We start from the raw sequence: 21756 nt of genomic DNA on the forward strand, positions 1-21756 counted from the left end.
CTAGCAGGGGATGAGGCAGAGGGAAGAGTGAGGTCAGAGAGTCTATTTCCTCTGTTCCCTCCCTGCAGGATTGCTGCAGGTGAGGTGACCATGACCCTTTTCTGAAGGCCTGGCAGGCCCTCTCTGTCCCAGGAGTCTGGTGCTTTTTCCCTTTGCCTCTTCAGACCTAGGCCAGTAGCAGCTGCCATGACCCTGGCCCCCTGGAACTGCACTATCCCTTGTGGTCTTCCCACTTCCTACTAACACCTTTGTAAACAGTCCTTTTATTAAATTCTCCTCAACTTACCCAATTTGAGCACATCATCGATTTCATGCTGGACTATGGCTGATACAAGGTAACTTATAACAAAGTTGGGGAAACAATGACCCAAAGAAAATCCACCTATATTCCCCAAAGATCTCTCTGATCCCCAAAATTTTCCAGCTACCCAGAGGAAGGGATCTTCCCTTCCAGCCTGCCCTCCTTCCCCTCTCTTGTTCCAAGAACTTCTTTCCCATTGCTATTTTAATACAGAGAATTCTGTATTGTTTTCTGTACAATTTTTGTAGGATTGTTTTCTCCAATCCTATAGACAATCATATTTTTGTACATAACAGAATTCCATTCCAATAAAACAATGAAGCCAGTCAGATATTTTATTTTTTAAAAAAGCATTCTTCCTGTGAATGTTTCTACTGAATCCTAGATACAAATGTTCAAGGATATGGGGCAATTGCAGTTAAATATGAATAGAAAAGTTCAAAATGTATTTTTGTAAGGCTGTTCAAATTGGTAATAGAGACAAAGCTCTGTTAGATGAGCTAACTCTCCCCTCTAAAGTGGCTAATTATAGGGAAAACAACCAAGAGTTTTTGCCTTCCTTCTAATAGTAGTGGCCTAGAATAAGTTGAACATAGCTCCCACCCTCCTCTGAAATTCAGGGAGATGTATCCTGCCCAGGTTTATACTAAACACACATTATTTTCAGGTCATAAGAAACAGTCTCACTTGCTTGTAAGTTCACTGGCTCAGGTAAGCAGACCATCTTTTTGCTGCAAAAGAAGAGCAACAAGAAAGTAGAGCTCAGGGCAGGGTCCTGATTGGTCAGGAGAGAGGGCTAGCAGTCACGTGCTCTTGTGTTTCCATGATGTCAGGTGCAAGAAGTCTACAATCGTCTATTATAGGCATCTACTACTCCTGTCCTCCTCTTGCCAGGGCTGGTAAGACTAGTGTAAAACCCTGCTAGAGGCACAGGAGGATCCATGCCTGTGAATGTAACCAGTGGAGGCTGTGCACTGAGAAGTCTTGTTCCAATAAAATCATACGTAGAAACTAAGTAAGACATACATAAAGCAGATTTTATATTTCTATATAAAATTATCCAGCTATAGATCAGAAAAAATGAAATATCTTATACTGAAGTGGGAATGGGAAATTGAAAGTGGTAATGGTTGTACAACAGTATGGATGTGCTTAGTGCTACTGAATTGTACACTTAAAAATGATTACAGTGATTTTTTAAAGAGTTGAAAAGATTAAGTACCGAAGAATCCGGAGAGTACTGGGTTGTGGAAAGAGTGGTGAAGGTGCGTGCCGTATCTCTCTGTTCCTCACCCACACCCCAGCCATTCCTCATCCTCTTTGGCTTTCTAACACCTCCAAACCAAGATGGCCCCACTGGAAATTCAAGAAAACCCTGGGTCTTCGTCATCTCTCCATTGAAGAACTTAACTGCTGTGATGAGACTGCACCTCAACAAATGTCACATCAAAGGTCAGGATTGGTCCTCATGGGTGTGTCACGGTAGCGTAGAGTGGTGTGGGGTGGGTAGACTTACTTGTCATTGACGGGCAAAGGAGCAGTGCAGAACTTCCCAACAATGGTAGTCCGGTCTTTTCTCCAAACTCGGTGGGAAGAGTGAAACTTGAGTTTCACTTGGTTTATCTGGCACTGAGGGTTGGCATGAGCTATGACTCCTTTCCCCTGGAGTTCCTGTCTAGGTCTGCAAGGGAGAGGTAAATTAAATTACCCAAGAGCATTTGGCCTTTGCCTCCCCTTGGCTCCTATGGGGCTCTGCAGGTAGTGTTGGTTAGCTCTCACACACAAGAGAACTCCTTGAAGGTGTGGACCACAATCTTTTATATCACACTCACCAGCCCCTCTGCGTGTATACTCACAGCTTTAAACATGGCTCAGAAAATAGTTGTTGATTTTTTAAAGAAAACAAGTGGACATGGCAGCAAAATGGTAGTTCTTGGATTTTCATATCCGGAAAAATGTCCCTGTTCTTAGATTCCTAACTGGAGAAAATCTTCACTTTCAGATCTACCTACTGGAAGTAGAGCCCTCTTTCAGGGCCTTCAGTTCCATAAATTTTGTGTGGACTTTTGTATTTTATACTGAGTATGAATGTGTGAATGGGAAAAAACAAAACAAAAAAAATGGATCTTGAAACCAGACAGAGCTGCTGTGGTACTATGCAGGTTTTGTGTCTTCCCAACTATGTGGCTTTGGAGTCATACAGCCCTAGGTCTAAACCCCAGCTTTCCCATGCATGAGCCATGAGCTTGACCCACAGGCTTGGTACACCTCTGAAGGCAGCCTAGGTGACCCAGAGTAAAAGCAGAATCCAGGTCTCTCTTGGCTCAAGATGGAAGGAGGAGCATGAAGTCACCCATCCAGAGAGGTGACAAAGAGAAGACTCAGGTGTGGAGCAAGGAGGCCTGCCGGGAAGTCACCAAGGTGGGCAAAGTCCTGGGGAGCAGGGAAGACACTTGCCTCCTGGGCCCTGCCTGGGCCGCTTTGGCCTCCACCTCGGAAGAAGGAACGGGGACTGGAGAAGGAGGAGGAGTGAGGGGGTGGAACTTTCACCTTCACGCATGAGCGTTGGGGTCATCGAAAGTAGAGGGGTTATGGCTCAGCCACATGGTTTCTCTTTCCTTTCTGGCCTTTGCGGAGTGATAAAATGTCTTCTTTGTGTACTCTTTAACCCAAGGTTAGTCAGAGTTTGTTTTTTTCTTTTGAGGAAGATTCTGTATGTCTTCCAGAGCCGTTCCTGTTTTGTTTTTGTTTTTTAAGTTTAGAAGTATTTTAAAATATTTCAGAGGAGGGATCCCTGGGTGGCGCAGCGGTTTGGCGCCTGCCTTTGGCCTAGGGTGTGATCCTGGAGACCCAGGATCGAATCCCACATCGGGCTCCCGGTGCATGGAGCCTGCTTCTCCCTCTGCCTGTGTCTCTGCCTCTCTCTCTCTCTCTGTGACTATCATAAATAAAAAAAAAAAAAAATTAATTAAAAAAAATATTTCAGAGGAAAAATAAGATTTTTCTTTTTCAGAAGCTACATGGATAGAAGGACTTGCAAACTAGCAGGATATGAAGGACGCTGTGAGTGAGTGACCTAAGGACTTGGTTTGGGTAAATTTTCTAATTAGAAGGAAATCCTGGGGTTTCACAAAATTATACAAAGAAGGGAAAGACCACACATAAACCCCCCTCCTTTTTTTCAATTTCTATTCTGCAAGGGGGGCGGGAAGAAAAAATAAAACAAGGAATTGAAGATAGCTGTGTCTTGAGTCTTCTTCAAAAGAGTAATGCAAATTGCTTTTGGGAGAAGGAAGAAACTGTGGATATCCATTCCAGTTACTCAGGGAGTTTTTAAAAGTGTAGTGGTTGAGGCTGTGCCCAGAGTCTCTGCTGTAATTGGCCTGGGATGAGGCTTAGGGAGTCGGTGGTGTTTAGGACTCTGCAGGTGATTCTAATCAGTGACCAGTTGTGTGGTTGTCTTGACCCCTGCCGGTATTGGCTCATCTTTCAAGGTGCAGGAGAGGCAATGAAAGCACCTTGTGGATGTAACACGACCTTAAACTGATCTAATGAAAATCATTCAGCTGTAATCTGCAAGACTCTGGTGGGCACCTGAAGATCCGTGTTGGGACCCTGACTGCCATACCTCTCTCTGTGGTCTGTGTGAGCTGGAGCCCTGACCAGTGCCAGGGTGTCTGGGAGTCCAGAAGTGTGCTCCTCTCAGTACCATTAATGTCTAACACTGCAGCCTGAGAAATGTTTCCAAATTCCACTCTGATCTGGTCACTCTCCTCCTTAAAAGTCCCACTGGCCCCCCAAACTGCTCTCAGGATAAAACCCAAAATCCCTAACTGTCCTTCAACACCTGGCACAGTGTGGCTCTGAGCGGCTGCCCCGTACTCCCCTCGCCACCCCCGCCTCCTCTCTGCATTCTCACTAACCCCTGGACTGGGTAACTCCGTCAAATCACTACTGAAACCTCACCTTCTCAGTCTTGGTCAGGCTCTGTCCTACTTGTCCTCACGGCACCTGCCACTGTGGAAAAGCATGCATTTCTATGGTTGTGCTTCATCCGCTCACCTGCAAACTACACTTCTCAGCTTCCCCTGCCAGCAAACTCCAGTGAGAGCTAACCTGCAGGAGGCACACTTAGTGGCGAGACCACTTTGGGCTGTGATTCCAGAGGGGCTATATTTCTTTTTTTTTTTTTTCAGAGGGGCTATATTTCTTGCCTGCTTCCAGCTCCCGCCAAACAGCCACCTCGGTGGATCCTGCTGACACACTACCAACATCACCTGGCCTTGTTCCTCTGACCCCACAGGAGGATTGCCCCCTGTTGCTGATTTCTGCACTGTCCCCCCGCCTCCTTTTGGCTTTTCAGCTCTCTGGACATATTTGTAATTAGTTCCTTGGGTTAAATATCTTCTGTTGGACTCCCAGTTTGGGCTCTGGTTTCTGGACGGGACCTGCTTGCTGAGACAGTGACTTCTTTGATTAGACCGGCTCCTGCTGGCTTGCGAGTAACTTACCAATTGCTTTGTAAAGAAACATGCACCTCTGCTGCTGTTCCTATCCTCTGTCAGGCTTGAGCCTTCCTATAGTTGAAGTTCTCTATCTTCCCACCTCAAGCCTGGTCCTGCCAGCTGCTAGGCCCAAATGTGATCCCAGAAGGGAAGGAAATGCTCAGCCTGCTTCTAGGGATTAGCACCACATGGCATCAAGCCCTGCTGGCCTCACCTTGTACTCATTTGCTTACTAGCCCCTTTGCCTGTGATTCAGTTCTAATAACTCACCTAGTACTTGCCCCACTTTCCAGGAGTAGGTGCTTCCCAGGCTCTGGTCAGCCCTCCCTGGCCAGTGATGAGGTCTTCCTGCTTGCTGACATTCCTGATGCCCCCTTCCTGGATTCCTGACTCATGTTTCCTATCTAGGTTCTCATGTTCTCACCACCTGTTGAGACACCCCATATCTTCGGCTCACCCGCCTCATCTGCTGTTGTCTAAATAAACTACCCTTGGATCCAGTACTGATCATGAACCTGGGACAGTTGCCCAGCATGTGTCTGTGGGTGCATCTGCAGCAGGTCCTGCCCTCACCTCCACCTCCAGCCCAGCAGGCTTGGCCACCCATTAGTGATCACACAGTGCCTGTTGTGGGAGATGTGTGTGCGTGTGATGCGGGACACTTACGTACATGGTGATCTTGACCTGGGAGGTAACGTTGCTGCTAAGGAAGGTGACTGAGATGAAGGTATCCTTGTTCCTTGGCTCCTGCAAGTAAAACTCCACCAGGCTGTGATGCACTGGGAAACCGAAGCAGAGCAGATGCCTGGGCCAGAGGTCAGCGGTGCAAACTGCCCACAAAGCCCCAGAGAGCAGCAGTGCAGGAATCTGAGATCTACCTCTTAGTAGCAGGTTACCTGCTGTCCCCCAAATCCTTAGCTTCCAACTGGGGATAATAAAAATAGGTCTGAATGAGAGTTAAATGAGTTAATACTGGAAATTCCGTAGACAATGCCTGTGGCTAGGAAGCATTCAATGCATGTTAGTTCTTGTTATTACTTATAACACTAAAATGTCCCACTCCTCTCTGCTTGATGACATTGTGTTGGTGTAGTGATTCTGAAAGAAAAGCATGTCTCTTATACTAAATAATTAACTCATAAAATGTAATGATACTCCTCGACTTCCCACCATACACACAGTTTCAGGAAGCCCACTTGTGTGTAGATGACTATTTTCCTCTCTGTGGCAGCCTGGGTGCCTACATGGCATCTCCACCCTCCCAGGCAGCATGGATCCTGGGGCTTTCAAAGCTCATGTCAGTGACACAGACTAGATGAGGAGCCTGGCTCATGATGATATCCCTGCGACCTGCTGTCTCTCTGGCAAGAGAAGTTAAGAAGTACAGCTTCTCTAACATCCTATCCTTTCCTTATTACGGGGGTGGCCCATCTGGTGGCATCTTGCTGTATCTTTGGTCTTGGGGCATTTTCACACACTTCTCTGGTGATTGGGACACAGCTGGAGAGGCAGTCCTTTGCCTCTTACCCTACTTGTACTTTTTCATTTGTCATATTTAATAGGCAGATATAGGAGGGACATCGAATGGACTTAGGTAGACTGAGCATTAAGTCAGAAGAGTGCTGTGATCCATCTGGGCTCATGGGGTTGGTAACAAGACTCACTGATGGGTGCTAAGATGCCAAGAACCCACAGGAAGGAAAGAAAGCATGGTATGGTTCCCCTCCACAGAGGAAGACATCCAATGCCATGCCCCTCCTGTCTTTCAGTTGTTTGCTAGGGGGTTCAGATTGTTCTGGTGATGGGTAAGGGCAGAAGGGGAGTGGATAACTGCAATGTGGGAAAAACACTAAATTGCATAAGCTTTACGAATTTAACTCCCTAGGCTGACTTTGATATATTGTACCACTTCTTCCTTTGCTGGCAGGTCTCACCTCATCAAGTAAGTTTCCTAAGGTTCTGCTTCTCCCCTTTCATTATCTGGAAGCCCCAGGAGAGTCAGGTCTACTAATGTTGGGTGGGCATGAACTGGGAGTGGAATCCAATCGGTGCAGGAGTAAGACATGGGAAGCAGCACACAGAGCCCTGGACGGTTAGTCAGGAGACCTGGATCCACGGTCCAGCCTTGCTTCCTTGCTGTGTCCTTCTCCCTAAGTTACTGAACCTCTCTGTGTCCTGGTCCCTTCATATGTAAACAGTAACCTTGACATGACCTCACAGAACATGGCAAGGATTAGTGAAGTAATGGGGAGAACACACTTCATGTGAAACACTAGGGAAAGTAATATTGTCAGAAAAGATTATTATTTGGAGAAGATTGATTCTTTGCCCTGCTGGTACATGCCTGGCAGGAGTCAAGGGTGACCACTGTCCTGCTGAACACTGCTGTAGCCCAGGCAGGCCAAGAGAGCTGGGCAATGGGAGCCCAGTGCCATGGTGGCCTGAGAGTGGGTAGGAGCAGGTTGCTACAGGCTGTTGGCACCACCCGAACTCGAGGTAAAGGAGGATCCCAGCTCCAATGCTCAGAACAAAAGGCTCAGCACTGGAAGGCTCAGAGCATGTAGGCAAACAGGTATTATGCTCCTTGGTTCTTTCTGTGCCTCTCTGAGGTTTGTGAACAGACAGGGCCATACTTCTGGGGCACCAAGAGGGAGTCTCACAACAAATATGAAACAGTCACAAAAATTGTGGCTATGTGAACCTGCCTTAGCAGGGAACTGAAAATGCCTCTAACTTCAAGTGTGCCCCAGTCTCCCTACCATGTGTGTTCCTGGCTGTGCAGACAGAGAGGAGCCAGTTCAGGTTGCTGTTAAGCTGTCCAGAGCTGGAAGTAAAACTGGACATCTGGTCCTGGCATCACTGCCTCTGTCACTGGACAAAGCATCCTCCTTCCAGCTGACCTCAGGAGGGGGCAGTGAGGACAGAGGAGTAACCTAGAAATATGGCTGTAAAGAACAGATTCTCTTTCAGAAGCAGAGGCAGAGAAGCCAGTGTGGAAGCAGGTGGTGGCATGAAAGGGTGTAGATTTTGGAGTCACAAGACCTGGAGTTGAATTATACTTTTCCCACCCCACTGTGTAGCCTTGGGCACAAGGCTGAGTGTCTCAGAGCCTCCCCTTCCTCATACCTAACCCAAGAATTGGGCTGTCAAATGAATAGATATATGTGAGAAGCCCACAGTTGACTCTTGAAACCCACTTGTTCGTAGGAGGTAGCCAGGAATTCTCTCTAGCATCATAAACACCCGCATCTAGTCTCCTCCAATTCTCTGATTGACAAAGGGAAAGCAATTATTTCTTAGCAAGTTCCAGTCCCTGTGCTAGCAACTTCCTGTATACTATTTTATTTTATCCTCACGTTGATTCTTTGAAGTAGGTACTGTTATTGTTCCCATTTTCTACATAAGGATGTAGAGGTTCAGAAAACTTAAGTAAGATTCTCCTGATCACATATCTGGTAAGTGCAGAAGCTGAGATTCAACTCCAAGTTTGTGTGACTACAATCTGAGCTTTGGGCTCCATAACACATAGCACTAGGAGTTTGGTACAAGGAAGGAATAGCCACAAAGATCCCTCCACCAGGATACGAGGTGGCTCAGCGGTTGAACATCTGCCTTTGGCTCAGGGCATGGTCCCGGAGTCCCAGGGTCAAGTCATACATTGAGCTCCCCTCAGGGAGCCTGCTTTTCCCTCTGCATATGTCTCTGCCTCTCTCTGTGTGTCCCTCATGAATTTAAAAAAAAAAAATCTTTTTTAAAAAATAAAAGATCTCTCCACCAACCAGACACAAGCAAATCAGAAAATCAGTCGGAATTAGTGTGGCCATACAATTTATCATCTTAACCAGCATACTTGTCCTATACACTCAATAAACAATAAACTAGACAAGATCCCAGGATAACAAATGTCAAAAAGGAAGTACAGTCGATCTACTTAAGATGCAAATAGCACCGGAAAAGATGATGCTCCAACCTGTGATATATTTCATGGGTTCTAAGACACACTCTCCTCTCACATTTCATATCTTTTACTGGCATCTTCGCTTCAGTGAAATGCAGTGGTTAGAAACAACAGTGAAGAACTGGAATATGTATGTGTAGGGGAAGGAGGGCAGAGGGCAAGGTTCAATATTCCTCAGAGATCCTGACCTAAGAGGGCTGCGAGTGGGTGGGGGGAGAGACCCATAAGATGGGCACCAAGGAAGGGGTAAAAAAGTATGCAAGAAGTGGGGAACCAGAAGGTCCTCCCAAATATCAGACTACAGAGTCCCACGCTGGAGAGAAGGAGGGAGGAACTAGGATAAATATATGGAGAGTAAGATGTCCTTAACTCTTCATCTGCAGTTGGACTAGCTCTGAAAGTTCAGGATCTAAGACTAGCTGCTGCCCACCCTCCCACCCCTTCTATAGCATCTTTGCCCCAATCTTTCACCTCCCACCTTGGCTTCCATGCTGTGCTAGACACAGGCCAAATCAAAACCCTGGACTCTGCAGGACAGCACACTAGCAGAGCTGAGCTACACATGTTTCCCCCAACTCACCACAATATGGAGCCCTGGAAGTGGTCAGGAGGTAGACTTTCACTTCCTTGGGAAGCGGCTCTATCTTGATACCACTTTGTTCCATCAGCCCTGGAAGTAGAGAGGCAAAGACAAAGACAGCAGAGTCCTGAGAAGGCCATTTCAGTGTCCCTTGGCACCCACCCATGTATTGATTAATTCATGTACCCGATCATTCTATAAACAACTACGCTGTATGCTCATTACATGCCATGCCCAGTCCAGCCAAGGATAAACATACAAGTAAACAGGACACACATTCTTCAGATCATTGGGCCCATTCCAGGAGGTATTTATCAGAAATTTGAAATTATGTCTCCAATTTGCAAAATAATCTATAAGACAGTTGTTTTAATGGCTTTTTATATCCTTTGCAGACAAAGCACAGGGAAGCATTTGACCTGAAGAATAGTGGTTAACAAGTTAGGGAAAGGCATTCCAAGCAGAGAATATGGTTTGGACAAAGGCACACAGGGTGAGGAAACACGAAATATTCTTGGAAGTACAAGTAGTTAGCATCCTGGTGTTCAGTGCCAGGCAAAGTGTAGTGAGAGGTGACGCTGGCGGATAGTATGAGGTGGCTGTTTATAGCAGCAGGACCATCACATTGGGGGAAACTGTGGCATATGCCCCCTGAGTAGGAAGTAATGTTGATTTGCTTTATTGTGGGAAACTACATCTACTTTAACATTTTCTCAAGCTGATATCCATTTCATTCATATAAGGAATGACAGGTTGCTGCAGTTCTGAGTGGCAACCAGGGATGGGGGGTGAGAATGGGAGAGAGGAAGGAACCATTTATATTTCCCAGAGTTCTTCCTGAAATCCATCTTGGAGAACCCTAGGATATTCTTAGCAATGACCAGCACAGGGTGAGTTGAGGCCAGATCCCTTAGCCTTTCCCAAGCCCTTCTCCCAGACTATCCTGGATCATCCAGAAATGTGCCCAAGCCAACCAGCAAGGAGGCAGCCCTCTAGTTGGTGCATGGTTGCCACAGCCTCACACCTCTAAAGAGGGTCATGTACACCATTCTTGGGGATTCCTCACAAAGCCTTGGTTTACAGTCTATCAGGACTTGGAGAATGGCTGGCCTAGCTAGAAAGACCTATGGCAAGCATCTGGTCTTGGAGTGAGGGCAGCGGCTCTGGGCTATTCCAATGTTTCCAACAGGTCCTGAGTCTGGGCTTGCAGATGAGGGGCTGTGTGTGAAGAGTGTGTGCAGAGCAAGTATGGCATCAGGCAGCAGTATAGAGGGTGAGGGGAGGGACACAGAAGGCCATATGCCATCTTCCAGATGGAAATAGGCTGAACATCGATCAGTGAATTTCCTTATCCAGTTGGATAGACTTCTTGACCATAGGAAATCAGGACTTACAGAGGTGACAACTAGCAAGACTTGAACTTGCCCCAAATTGCCAAAGGGGTGGCATTTACCAATTCTTGGACAGGAAAGCAGAAAAGGGTTAAAACAATCCAGACATTGTCCAGCAAGAAAGGCCTTGTAGGTGGCACAGGGAAAGGCCATCAGTGGACAGGAATTCTCCAGGGCACTGATGTAGAGGTATACAGCCCTCATGTGATCACAGATCAGGTAACTGTAGCCTGAACAGGGGAAAAATATAACCATGGTTTTAGTTTAAGACAAATGAAAACCCCTCCATGCTACTTATTGTAATTCTATTGAATTTTATATTCCAGCAGGCTATAAATTTTAAATTCCAGCAGGAAGTCTCCTGAACCACGTTTTAAAATGTTAATGGAAATGGTTACTACATTCTCCCTCTTCTTTTTAATTTTCCTGAGATACCTAAGCTTAATCTATCAAAAAAATTACTTAAATTGAGACCCATCTTTCATAATCATGCAAACGCTCTTTTGGAAAATGGGAGCTTACGGGGATTTGGTGATCTTGACCAACTTCTCACAATGAATATCTGCCTGCACATTTTAGCTTCTTCATAGTCACCTACACAATCAAACTTTTTACAACCTCATGATACTCAGCCTAGCAATGAGATGATCAAGGGAGTCAGCCGCAGTTCATGGTAAATCTGAAAGTCAATGTGCTTCCGAGTTTACCTGGCCAAATGACTGATACACTGAATATGCCAAATGTCCCAATTTAATAAAAAACCTTGTTTACTGTATAAAAATTTGAAGTAACTCACACTGGATGAATTGCTGGGCTAAGAGGTCTATGGTGAGCTACCGTTTTAGGGTTCTGGGGTCTTCACATTCTCCCTTCATCTTGGGACCACCACTCCCTATTCTGGGACCAGCAACCAAATCTGAGCCTGTGTTAACTTGCCTTCCCCTATGGTTGGGACACTCTTTATGGGCAAGCTCCTTCCAGCTGCAACAGGGAGCTGGGGAACACAAACTAAACCCTTCTTACAATTGTGTTATGAGGAAAAATGAAAAGGGCCAACTAAAATGCCACATAAATATATCCAAAGGTCATAAAACCAAACTATCCCATCTGAGAAAAAATGCTAGGAAATCTATAAATTATAAAAATAAACATGTTTTTGAAAATCACTAAGTTTGGTAAATCAGATTAGGGGTTATTCAATAACATTGTTAAAAGAATCCTTAAAATGTTAAAAAATGTGGTAAAGCAGGAAAAGACTAAAAACGTAGTAAACAAATCAGGATAAAATTCTCATAAGAAATGCTGATAGAACAGCTCCGGTGGCTCAGCGGTTTAGCGCTGCCTTCAGCCCAGGGCGTGATCCTGGAGACTGGAGATCGAGTCCTACGTCGGGCTCCCTGCATGGAGCCTGCTTCTCCCTCCACCTGTGTCTCTGCCTCTCTTTCTCTCTCTCTCTCTCTGTCTCTCATGAATAAATAAATAAAATCTAAGAAAAAAAGAAGAAATGCTGATAGGTTGCCTATATTCATAAGAAGACTATAAAAAGACTAAACAACCCTTGATCCTTAGCTTTTGACAAATTTAATGTTATTTAAGATAATGTTAAGAAGAATGTATTCAAAAAGAGCATTCCACCGGCACCCGGGTGGCTCAGTGGTTGAGCGTCTGACTTGGGCTCAGGGCATGATCCTGGGGTCTAGAGATTGAGTCCCGCATCAGGCTCCCCACAGGGAGCCTGCTTCTCCCTCTACCTATGTCTCTGCCTCTCTCTCTGTGTCTCTCATGAATAAATAAATAAGATCTTAAAAAACAAAAGAGCATTCCAGAAGAATATAATTGACCCTTGAACAACAGGGGTGTTGGGGCACCCCACCTCCCATGCAGTTGAGAATTCATGTATAACTTTTCATTCTCCCGAAACTTAATTATTAATAGCCTACTGTTGACTTGAAGCCTTACTGATAACATAAACAGTTGATTAACACATATCTTGCATGTTATATATATTATACACCATATTCTTACAGTAAAGTAAGCTGGAGAAAAGAAAATGTTAAAAACCATAAGGAAGAGAAAATACATTTATAGTACTATATTGTGTTTATAAAAAAAATCCATGTACAAGTGGACCTGTGCAGTTCACACTCATGTTGGTCAAGGATCAATAGTGTATTTAGAAAAGAAGAAATGTATATTCATTGAATGTACTCAAGACGATTATCTTGAAAACAATTTTGGAGAACTGTCAAATTTAATAAGTTTGGGGAATTGATCCTTCAGGTAGCCACCTTTGGGTGTATCATTCTACTCCTGTCACAACTAGGCTCTGCAGGAGATGTAGCTAGTGTGGACCATACCACAAAGTGGGGCCCAGGAAGAACAGAATATTGGCTGGAGTGATGATATACACTGTAGGACCTAAGAAGTGGGGAGACCAGCAAAAGTATGGTGCAAGCTTTCAATTTCAGGCACTCTTCCCCCAGAATTCCCCTGGTTCCTATAGACATCCATTCAATAAGTGCTGCGAGAGGTCTTACGGGGCATAGTAAAGGACACTAGAAGGAAGACCTCCTGCGGCCCACACTGGCTGACTCAACATGAAAACTGTTGGTGAATTCCAGCCTCTGGGGCAGCCAAATACCAACCCTTTCTGGCTTTCTGACCTGCGTGAATGAAGGTGGGACAGCCAGGTTGGTCTTGGCCTCCATTGACAAAGTAGTCCACATGTCCAACAGGAATCCGGATACCCAAATCTGAAAGAAGGCAAAACCCCATTATTTCTTATTGCAGGGGCATGTTTTCTAGGCCCCAACGCAGGGTCCCCTGGCAGCAAAGCCTGAACTCTAACTTTGGGAGCCACCCCCCCACACTCTGTGCCCACCTCACCCTTAAGTGCTGTGACACTGCAGAACACGCCCTCAGTTTTCTACAGGCGTTTATCTACACTGAAAGGAAGCCAAGAAGAATAACGCCATGAGAAGATATTCATATTTGTCTAACAAAATCAGGAAAAATATCCCTTAATATAAGTTCTTACAGATCACTAAATGTCATAAGCTGGGTAAACTTCCTTGTCAAGCAAGTGTTTATTTTATTTTGAGCAATAGTTTATATATATATATTTGGAGCCACATTTCCACAGTGTCCCTCATATTTTTGTGCTGTCTTGACCTGGTTAGTTTGAGAGACTATCGCCCTCATCGCATCACGTGACCATATCTGACCCCTCAGACTGGGTCAGAGGCAGCTAGTTACCAAAGACCCCAACTTTCCCCTTCATAACATCTTTCCCCTTCCCACATCCATCACTACTGCAAGTGATTGGTCGTATGTTATTTGTTTAATGGCATCTATCCAAGAGTTAGGCAAAGACCTAGAAGTCATCCTTGCTTCATTCCTTTCCCTCACTCCCTACACTTAGCCCATCACCTGTCTGGTCAGCTCTACCTCCAAAATATACTTTGAATCTTTCTACTTCTCTCCGTCTCTCCTGCGCCCACCTCTGTGCAAGCCACCACCACCTCTCGCCCACACCACTACTGCAAACAACCTCTAATGAGCCTCCAACCTCCCTTAGTGTCCCCTGGAGCTGACTCTCTGCACAGCAGCCACAGTAATCTTTACAGGAACTCCTAATGCCCCTCTGTTCTTGCCGTCAGCTCCTCACCTTGGCCAGCCTGGCCCGGTTCCAGCCTCACTCCCTGTCCTGTAGCCACGTGGTTGGCTTTCCTGTCCCCACCGGCATCTTGTTCTCTCCACCTCGAATGTTCTCCTAGCGCTTCCCAGGGCTGGCTCATTCTGACCCGCATAATATCACCTCAGATATCACCTCCTTGAGCAGACTTTGCTCAATAACCTTACCTGAAGAGGTCCCCACCCCCACTCTCTGCCCCACATCCTCCATCATCATGCTCACAGGGTGTAATTACATCTGCTTCCTCGTCCATAAGCTCTGCAATTTACAGCAGGGACATTACCTGTCTTTTTCTCTGCTGTAGCCCCAATACCAGCACCATGCCTGTCACATGTGTGTGCCTAATATTTATTGAAGGGAGTAATGAATGAATGCCTGCTCAATGAAGCCTATATTTCCACGTGGGCAGGGACCTTCTTCAATGCCGTGTGCATTGCAGTATTCTCCGGGCTGACTGCATAGCTCAGTAAAAATTAGACAAATGGAATACTTTTTTCCCCTCTGGTCACACTAGGAGGAACTCTGAAGGGGACTGCGAGGCCTAGCTCTGGTAAATGGGGACCTAGTAAGTCCCCTATTCAGCAAATTTAGAAACAGAAGAGGTTAACCTTGATAATTAACATGGTTCACCCAGCAGCTAGGTGGAGGCCTGTGGGCTTTGCTTTCCTGTCTGTGAGATGATGAAAGTGGGAAAGAGGGTTGAATAATGTGACTGCTTGGGTTTCTTCCAGAATTATAAATCTGAGTGTTGGGTGCTAAAAGAAGGCTTCTGATCAAAAAGAATGAGACATAGACACCTGTCACTTGAACCGCACACTCTTCTGGTGGGGGATAGGCATTATTTCTTCTTGTACCCACCATGCCGAGCACAAGGCCTGGCTGACTCCTGAGCATTTCATAAAGAGTAGAAATGAGGAGGAATGCCCATCCTCTTTCCTAACTGGTCAGAATAGCTTAATTTGGCCATAATAGATTTAGGGTTGGGGGTCTTTCCGATGCTTGTCATTGTTGGAGAGGAGGTTTCTCATTCTTCACTGCACTGAAGGGCTGGGATCCTCCCTGGGGAGGAGGGAAATCCTGACAGGCCTGAGGATCTGCCCTAGAAGTGGAATGTCCCAGTCCCATGGGGCCGGCCACATTCACCCTGAAAAAGCAGTGTGACTTTCCCATATACCAGCCCGGCAGCAATGCCCTCCCCCCACAGCCTCATCACAAGGTTTAGTAGTAATCAGAGATCAAGATGACACTGATAAGCTCCTCATTGCAACAGAAGCTCAGGAGGGAGGGAAGCTGCCCAGGGTGACACAGATAGATGCCAGCCTCCTAGTCCCTGCCGTGCTCAGTCCTCCCACCCCAGGAAGGTCAGCTTCTCCTCACTGTCAGTGTCTGTGTGGATGGCCTCCACGAAGAGGGCGTCTCCAGGGTCCAGGCGTTCCTCCAGGCTGGCTCTGGTGTACTCTGGTCCAGCAGGATCCAGGCCTGCTGGGACAGATTGATGTCAGGGGCCCTGTTCCTCTCAGCTACAGGAACCCTCATGGATCCACCGCATATCTCTCAAGGCAGCCCTTCCTGGTCAGCTCTTAGAGTCCCCCAGCAAGGACCCAAGGACAAGAGGAAACTGTATTCAGGACCCAAGGGCAAGAAGACCATCGTACCCAGGAAACCCCACGCTGTTCTCTCTGATTCTCAATGACCCAGCTTCCCTGGCTCTGGAATAAGCTTGATAACATCAACCATTTGGTAAGGGCTAATGTAAGTAATTTTAATCCACATGTACTCATCACAACTGCTATAATTTTTTGAGCAGTTACTATGTGTCAGGTCTTGTGCTAGTCTTCATAACAACACAGGGAGACCCTGAGACAAGGATTTCAAGCACAAGTAGCTTATTTGGGAGTTGATCACAGGAAGTATAGTGAGGGAGTAGAAAAATGAGTCAGAGTATAACAAAAATTAACGGATGGATTATCACTTTGAGTGACTTGGTCTCATCCCACTGGGACCCTTCTGAGAGGCTCTGTAGTACATGACTCAGAATTGTCCCACTGAAGGGTCAGAAGGTAAGGGTATTTACCACACAACTCTAGTCCTTTATTGGTTGAGGGTAGCTTCTGAAGCATAAAGTCCCTAGTGCTTTTGCAAGTATTTAGCATAATTGTCTAAAGGTGATTTCCATAGTGGGCCAAGGAGAAATGAGCTATTACAACTCATTTTACAGAGGTAATAACTGAGGCATTAGAGTAATATTAGGTAATATTAGGTAATAACTGACATTAGAGATCATAGGGCCTCAGATTTTAGCAGAAGTAGATAATCATAAGAACAAAGATCCCCTCTGCTTGCCTCAACAGAGGCATTTCCTGGGCATTCTCTCTCTATCTCCAAACTTGGGAGAATGGGCAAGAATGTTACCTGTGATCCGGCCTAACTGGCCTTTGTAGAAATGTCCCACCATGCCCCCAACGTGGGCCCCCAGGCTAACACCAATGATGTGGATCGAAGACTCCGGCACACCCAGCACCTAGAATGGGGCATTTACAGTGAATTGCATTTGGGCCACAGCAGACTTCTGGACCCACAGGATCACACTTTTCCCTGAAGCTTCAGAGTCAAAGGGCTCTGGGCATGACATATGCCTCACATATGCTTTGGGGTAAAAAGTCAGAATTCATTCCATTCATCACTTGCCCTCTTCCTAGATACCCCACCTTGAGGACTGCCTCACTTTCTCTTTGGTGCCCAAAGTGTGTGAGCAATGACCATGGCCACTCCCTCTTGAGAGACTCCCTATCCGACATGAGTGGCACATTTTACAGAGGAGAAGCAGGAGGCTCAGATAGGGTCAACAGCTTGCCCAAAGTCGACACTGTAAGTGGTAAAGTTGAGCTTGGAAGGGAAGACCCACAAGCTACTGGTGGCTCTGCTACCACCCTGAAGCTCCCCTTCATGTGTTGACTCTTTCTTTGGGTCCCCTTTCTCCTCCCAGTCAAAACTCACACCAAGCTCTTTAACACCTACCAGGAGTTTACTGAGGAAACGGGAGATCTCAAGTCCCAGCTTAACGACATTTTCCACGGCTGAGAAGTAGACACCCGTAGAGCCATATACCCAGTCCACAGCAATCACGTTAGCATTTGCTGCCCGGAGAAGGGTGCCAATGAATGTATCAATCCAGGAAGGCTTTGTACCTAAGGCCCTAGACAGGGCCAAGAAAGGATAGGAAAATTATCTCCCAGGCCAATGTCCATTGTCATGGAAATTACAATGCCACTCTCTATTAACAGAACAAACCCAGGGAGAAAAAAGGTGGAAACAAATAAGAGGAGTATATGGGCAATAAATCATATACCACTTTGAGCATAGGAAGAGTGCAATCCCAAAGTCACCAGGGCTTCTGCCTACGTATATGGAACCTTTGCGTAAATTGTTAAAGGGTACCTTTTGTTCCAGGTAGATGCAGCCTCATGTCAGGGCTCAGAACTTAGGTTGGATTTCAACCCCAAACAACCCTCAGTCAGGCATGTTTATGCAATGTCTACTACACAAAACCATTTGCACTGACACTGCTTGTGTTAATCATAGGGAAAAATAGGTAACTTTGTACCTTAGAGTTATGCTTTGCAATCTTAATTCTCATTCTATAATATAAGCACTCTCCTTGAGGGATGTTTTTATTTACTTGTCCATTCGGTCATCCTTTCATTAATTCAATGAGCCAGGCAGTATGCTATGTGCTTTGTGAGAAATAAAGAAAAACGAGATACATTTTCTATTCTTCTGGAACTTACAGTGTAATAGGGCTTTTCTAGGAAAAGGAGAGTGATAGAAAAAATTTCATAAAACTTTCCCAAGAGATTGAAATCGGGAGAAGTTTTCTCAATGGCCCACAGTAAGGGAACAGTAAGAGCATGCTCCTGTGGGCAGAGGAGCACAAACGTGTATGCCATAGAATGTGGATTCAAAGGATCTAAGAGCAGACACAGTAACAGCCTGCTGAGCTCTCCAGCTCTTTTAGCTATCTCTGGGTTGGGGATACACACCCAGCCTTGGATAGTGGTTGAATATAAGATTTGCTAGAGGAGATACTTTAGCACAAGAGTGAAGAAGAATGCCTAAGGAGAGATGTGGCTGGGTCCCTGGAGTCCAGGGATTTGAGAAGCAGAGAGAACCCAGAGACCATGAAATGGTGATACTTTGTGCAGTGCCTTTGTGTCCACTTCTTCATTGGACACCCCCATCTCTAGTTGCTCTATACTGCTACTGTTTCACTGCATTCTCCCTCTTTCCCCCCACCAACCTTCTTCTGTTTCTGGCCTTGTTGATGGGCTCTAGAGAGAAGATGTTGGAAGGAAGGATGGTGGTTGAATTGAGACTCAGTATTATAACAAAATTTGGACTGTAGGGCATCAAAGAAATTGAAGAAGAGAAGCACCTAGCATCTGAGAAAGGTTAACCTCAGGAGATGATGGAAGCAGCACCAATGCGTAGAAGTTTCTTAAATCATGAAACTAGGGAAGAAATGAAGAAGAGGAAATAAACTCCTGGATAAAAACACCATGCTGTTACCCCAATTGCACAAAGCCTCTGACCTCATTGGCTGAGATGAATCATCTAACCCATGCTTCAGGGAGAAAAGGATCACTGAGACCATCTCTACAACTTCCCTTTTATTCAGATATGGAAACCAAGGCTCTATGTGCCAGGGCAATTTGCCCAGGGTTATACATATTTAGTGTTTGAGTGCATTTGGACAAGACTGAGCAGAGAAGTAATGCACATGACCAACAAGAATAAACAATGCAGTGTGTGCTCATGTTGATCTGAAATACCTTCAAAAGCAACAAGAGGTGAGAGATGAAACATGGGACTGTCAGTAAATTCATTTCTCCTCTTGCTCCCCACTAACTTCCTATGGCATCTGGTCACTCTCTAGTTTTTAGCTGAGATGTTTCTATTGGCTGATTACTCCCACCTGAATCCATGGATGATTAGTTTGGTTCCCAGAGTGGCATTAAACCCAGAGTTTTGGATGTCACCACTTTCCTGCACTAGCTGCCCACAGCTGGGTTCCAAAGGGGTGAAGAGGAGAAACTGGACTTTGAGATTGGTGCCTTGGAGAAGATTAGCATTCTGGAAGTCAGTGCACTTTTTCTGTGGGGTAGGAGGTGCATCTCCTGGAGGAAAAAAACAAAAAGAAAAACAAGAAAGATCACCAAGGTGAGTTCATCTGTTCTTAGAAGGAAGAAAAGTGTTCTTGAGAAGAAGAAAGAACTAGAGGCTTACAAGCATTTATTATAAATCAGCTAGTGCAATATTCAGATTAATTTAATAAAGACATCACTTCTGTAACCAAAACCTGTGCATAGTTTCCATGTCTAAAGATACAATGCCAGAAAAGGATATGACTGTTACTCAACTAGAGCAGATTAAAGGCCATGGTGAAGTGGATATTGTTATGAGATAAACTGAGTTGCCCCCATAACTCCATATGTTGAAGTCCTAACCACTTAGGACCTCAGAATGTGACTGCTTTTCAGGATAGAGTCTTTATAGAGGTTATTATGTTAAAATGAAGCCAACAGGATGGGTCCTAATCCAGTATAACTGGTGTCCTTGTAAGAGGAAATTTGGATACAGACAAAGAGGAAAGACATGAAGACACATGGAGTAGATAGCCAACAGCAAGCCAAAATTAAGTCAAAGGTCACACTTCTATGCAAAACATGCCTCTGAGGCATTTCCCTCAGAATGAAATCTGAAGTCCTAACAATGGATTAAAGCCCTGAATGATCTAAGCCACAGGCTCTGGGAGCACTTTGCTGTCCAACTACTGCTTTTTCCATTCTGACCACCTGTCCTCCTAGCTCTTTTCCCTCTACACAGTCTTAGACCACCTGAAGGTGCTTACACTGGCCATCCCTTCTGCCTGGAATGTCTTTCCACAGACAGCCACCTGGCTAACGCTCTCTTCTCCTTCAAGTCTTTGCTTGTCAAATGTAACTACCTTGTTTAAATTGCCATCTGCCTGTGCCCCACACCCAAGTTCTCTCAATCTTCCTCATCCTGATCATTTCCTTTTATAGCAATCATCCCCTTCTAATCTCCCATGGAATTCACTAGTTTATTATTTAGGTGTATTCTTTGATTTCCCTACAGTAGGATATACTTTCAAAGAAGGCAGAAATTTTTATCCATTTTGCTCACTGTGCTGCCTAGAATAGTATCTGTCACACACAATAAACATGAAAAGCAAGTTCTTGGAAAGAATAATAAACTAGATGTACCTTTGATAAGACAGAGTAAGAAAAAAAAAGAAGGAAGTCACAAGTAAACAATATAGTTTAAAAATCTACTGTAGATTTTTAAAACCATAAAAGAGCATATTTATACCCACCCAAAAGTTCAAAATACAAATATTTTCCTAGAAAATCGGCAATTTCCTAGAAAAATTTACCTTTCTGAAACTTAAGAAAGAAAAAATGGAAAGTCAAATGTTAAAACTGTAGCATTAGGGAATTGAAACCATAGTTTTCAATCTATTTATCAAAAAACTCTAGCAGGCTGGACAGTTTTACAGAAAAATTCTACCAATCCTTCAATTCTTATTACTGTTCTGGAGAATCTAAATTCATTCTATGGGGCAGCCCCAGTGGCGCAGAAGCTTAGTGCTGCCTGCAGCCTGGGGCGTGATCCTGGAGACCTCGGATTGAGTCCCAGGTCCACGTTGGGCTCCCTGCATGGAGCCTGCTTCTCCCTCTGCCTGTGTCTCTGCCTCTCTCTCTGTGTGTGTCTCTATGAATAAATAAATAAAATCTTTTAAATAAATAAATAAATAAATTCATTCTATGATAATAGCCAGGATATCAAAACTGGTCAAGGACAGGAGAAAGGAAAGGCCAATTTCACTATTTAACGCAGACATAAAAACCCTGAATAAATTATCAGCAAATTTAAGCCCATCAAAGATAACAAGAATGAAACACACATCATGGCCAAGCAGGGTTTTTTTTTTTTTTTTTTTTTTTTTCCAAGCAGGGTTTAATCCAATGGATGAAAAGATGGCTTAACATTAGAAGATGTATTAATGTAATTGACATATAAAAATTTAAAGAAAAAAAGCCCATATGCTCCTCTTAATAGATGTAGAAGGAAAAAGCACAGTAGAATTTAATACCCAACACTTCTTAAGAAAATGTATCTACCAAGAATCTATTGCAATGACCATACTTGGGATGAAATGTTAGAAGCATTCCATTTAGAACTGGGAACAAATGAGAATATCTGTTATCAGTGCTTCTATGAAATATTGTACTGGAAGGTCTAGTCC

The 21756-nt window shown here is 44.9% G+C and overlaps 1 protein-coding gene and 1 long non-coding RNA gene across 17 annotated transcripts in view; one reads left to right on the top strand and one right to left on the bottom strand.

Moving 5' to 3' along the window:
* Positions 1–622: 622 nt before the first annotated feature.
* The window catches only part of PLA1A (phospholipase A1 member A), a 40178-nt gene continuing 19044 nt past the window's right edge, over positions 623–21756 (bottom strand). For 3 of the 16 annotated variants that reach the window (XM_077884088.1, XM_077884087.1, XM_077884089.1), the window contains 10 exons: positions 19402–19603; positions 17448–17625; positions 16842–16950; positions 15807–15908; positions 13399–13488; positions 10798–10965; positions 9345–9434; positions 5477–5636; positions 1818–1982; positions 623–1032 (listed from right to left, as the gene is read on the bottom strand). In XM_077884088.1, coding sequence (XP_077740214.1) covers positions 948–1032; positions 1818–1982; positions 5477–5636; positions 9345–9434; positions 10798–10965; positions 13399–13488; positions 15807–15908; positions 16842–16950; positions 17448–17625; positions 19402–19603 — 1349 coding nt within the window. In that variant the 3' untranslated portion in view covers positions 623–947. The other 13 variants (XM_077884091.1, XM_077884090.1, XM_077884100.1 and 10 more) reach the window with 13 other exon arrangements.
* On the top strand, positions 15397–19784 carry LOC144305329 (uncharacterized). Its single transcript, XR_013372375.1, has 2 exons — positions 15397–16169; positions 18762–19784. It is a non-coding gene; the product is annotated as an uncharacterized LOC144305329 (long non-coding RNA).

This window comes from Canis aureus, chromosome 35, assembly GCF_053574225.1.
Source record: "Canis aureus isolate CA01 chromosome 35, VMU_Caureus_v.1.0, whole genome shotgun sequence".
NCBI lineage: Eukaryota > Metazoa > Chordata > Mammalia > Carnivora > Canidae > Canis > Canis aureus.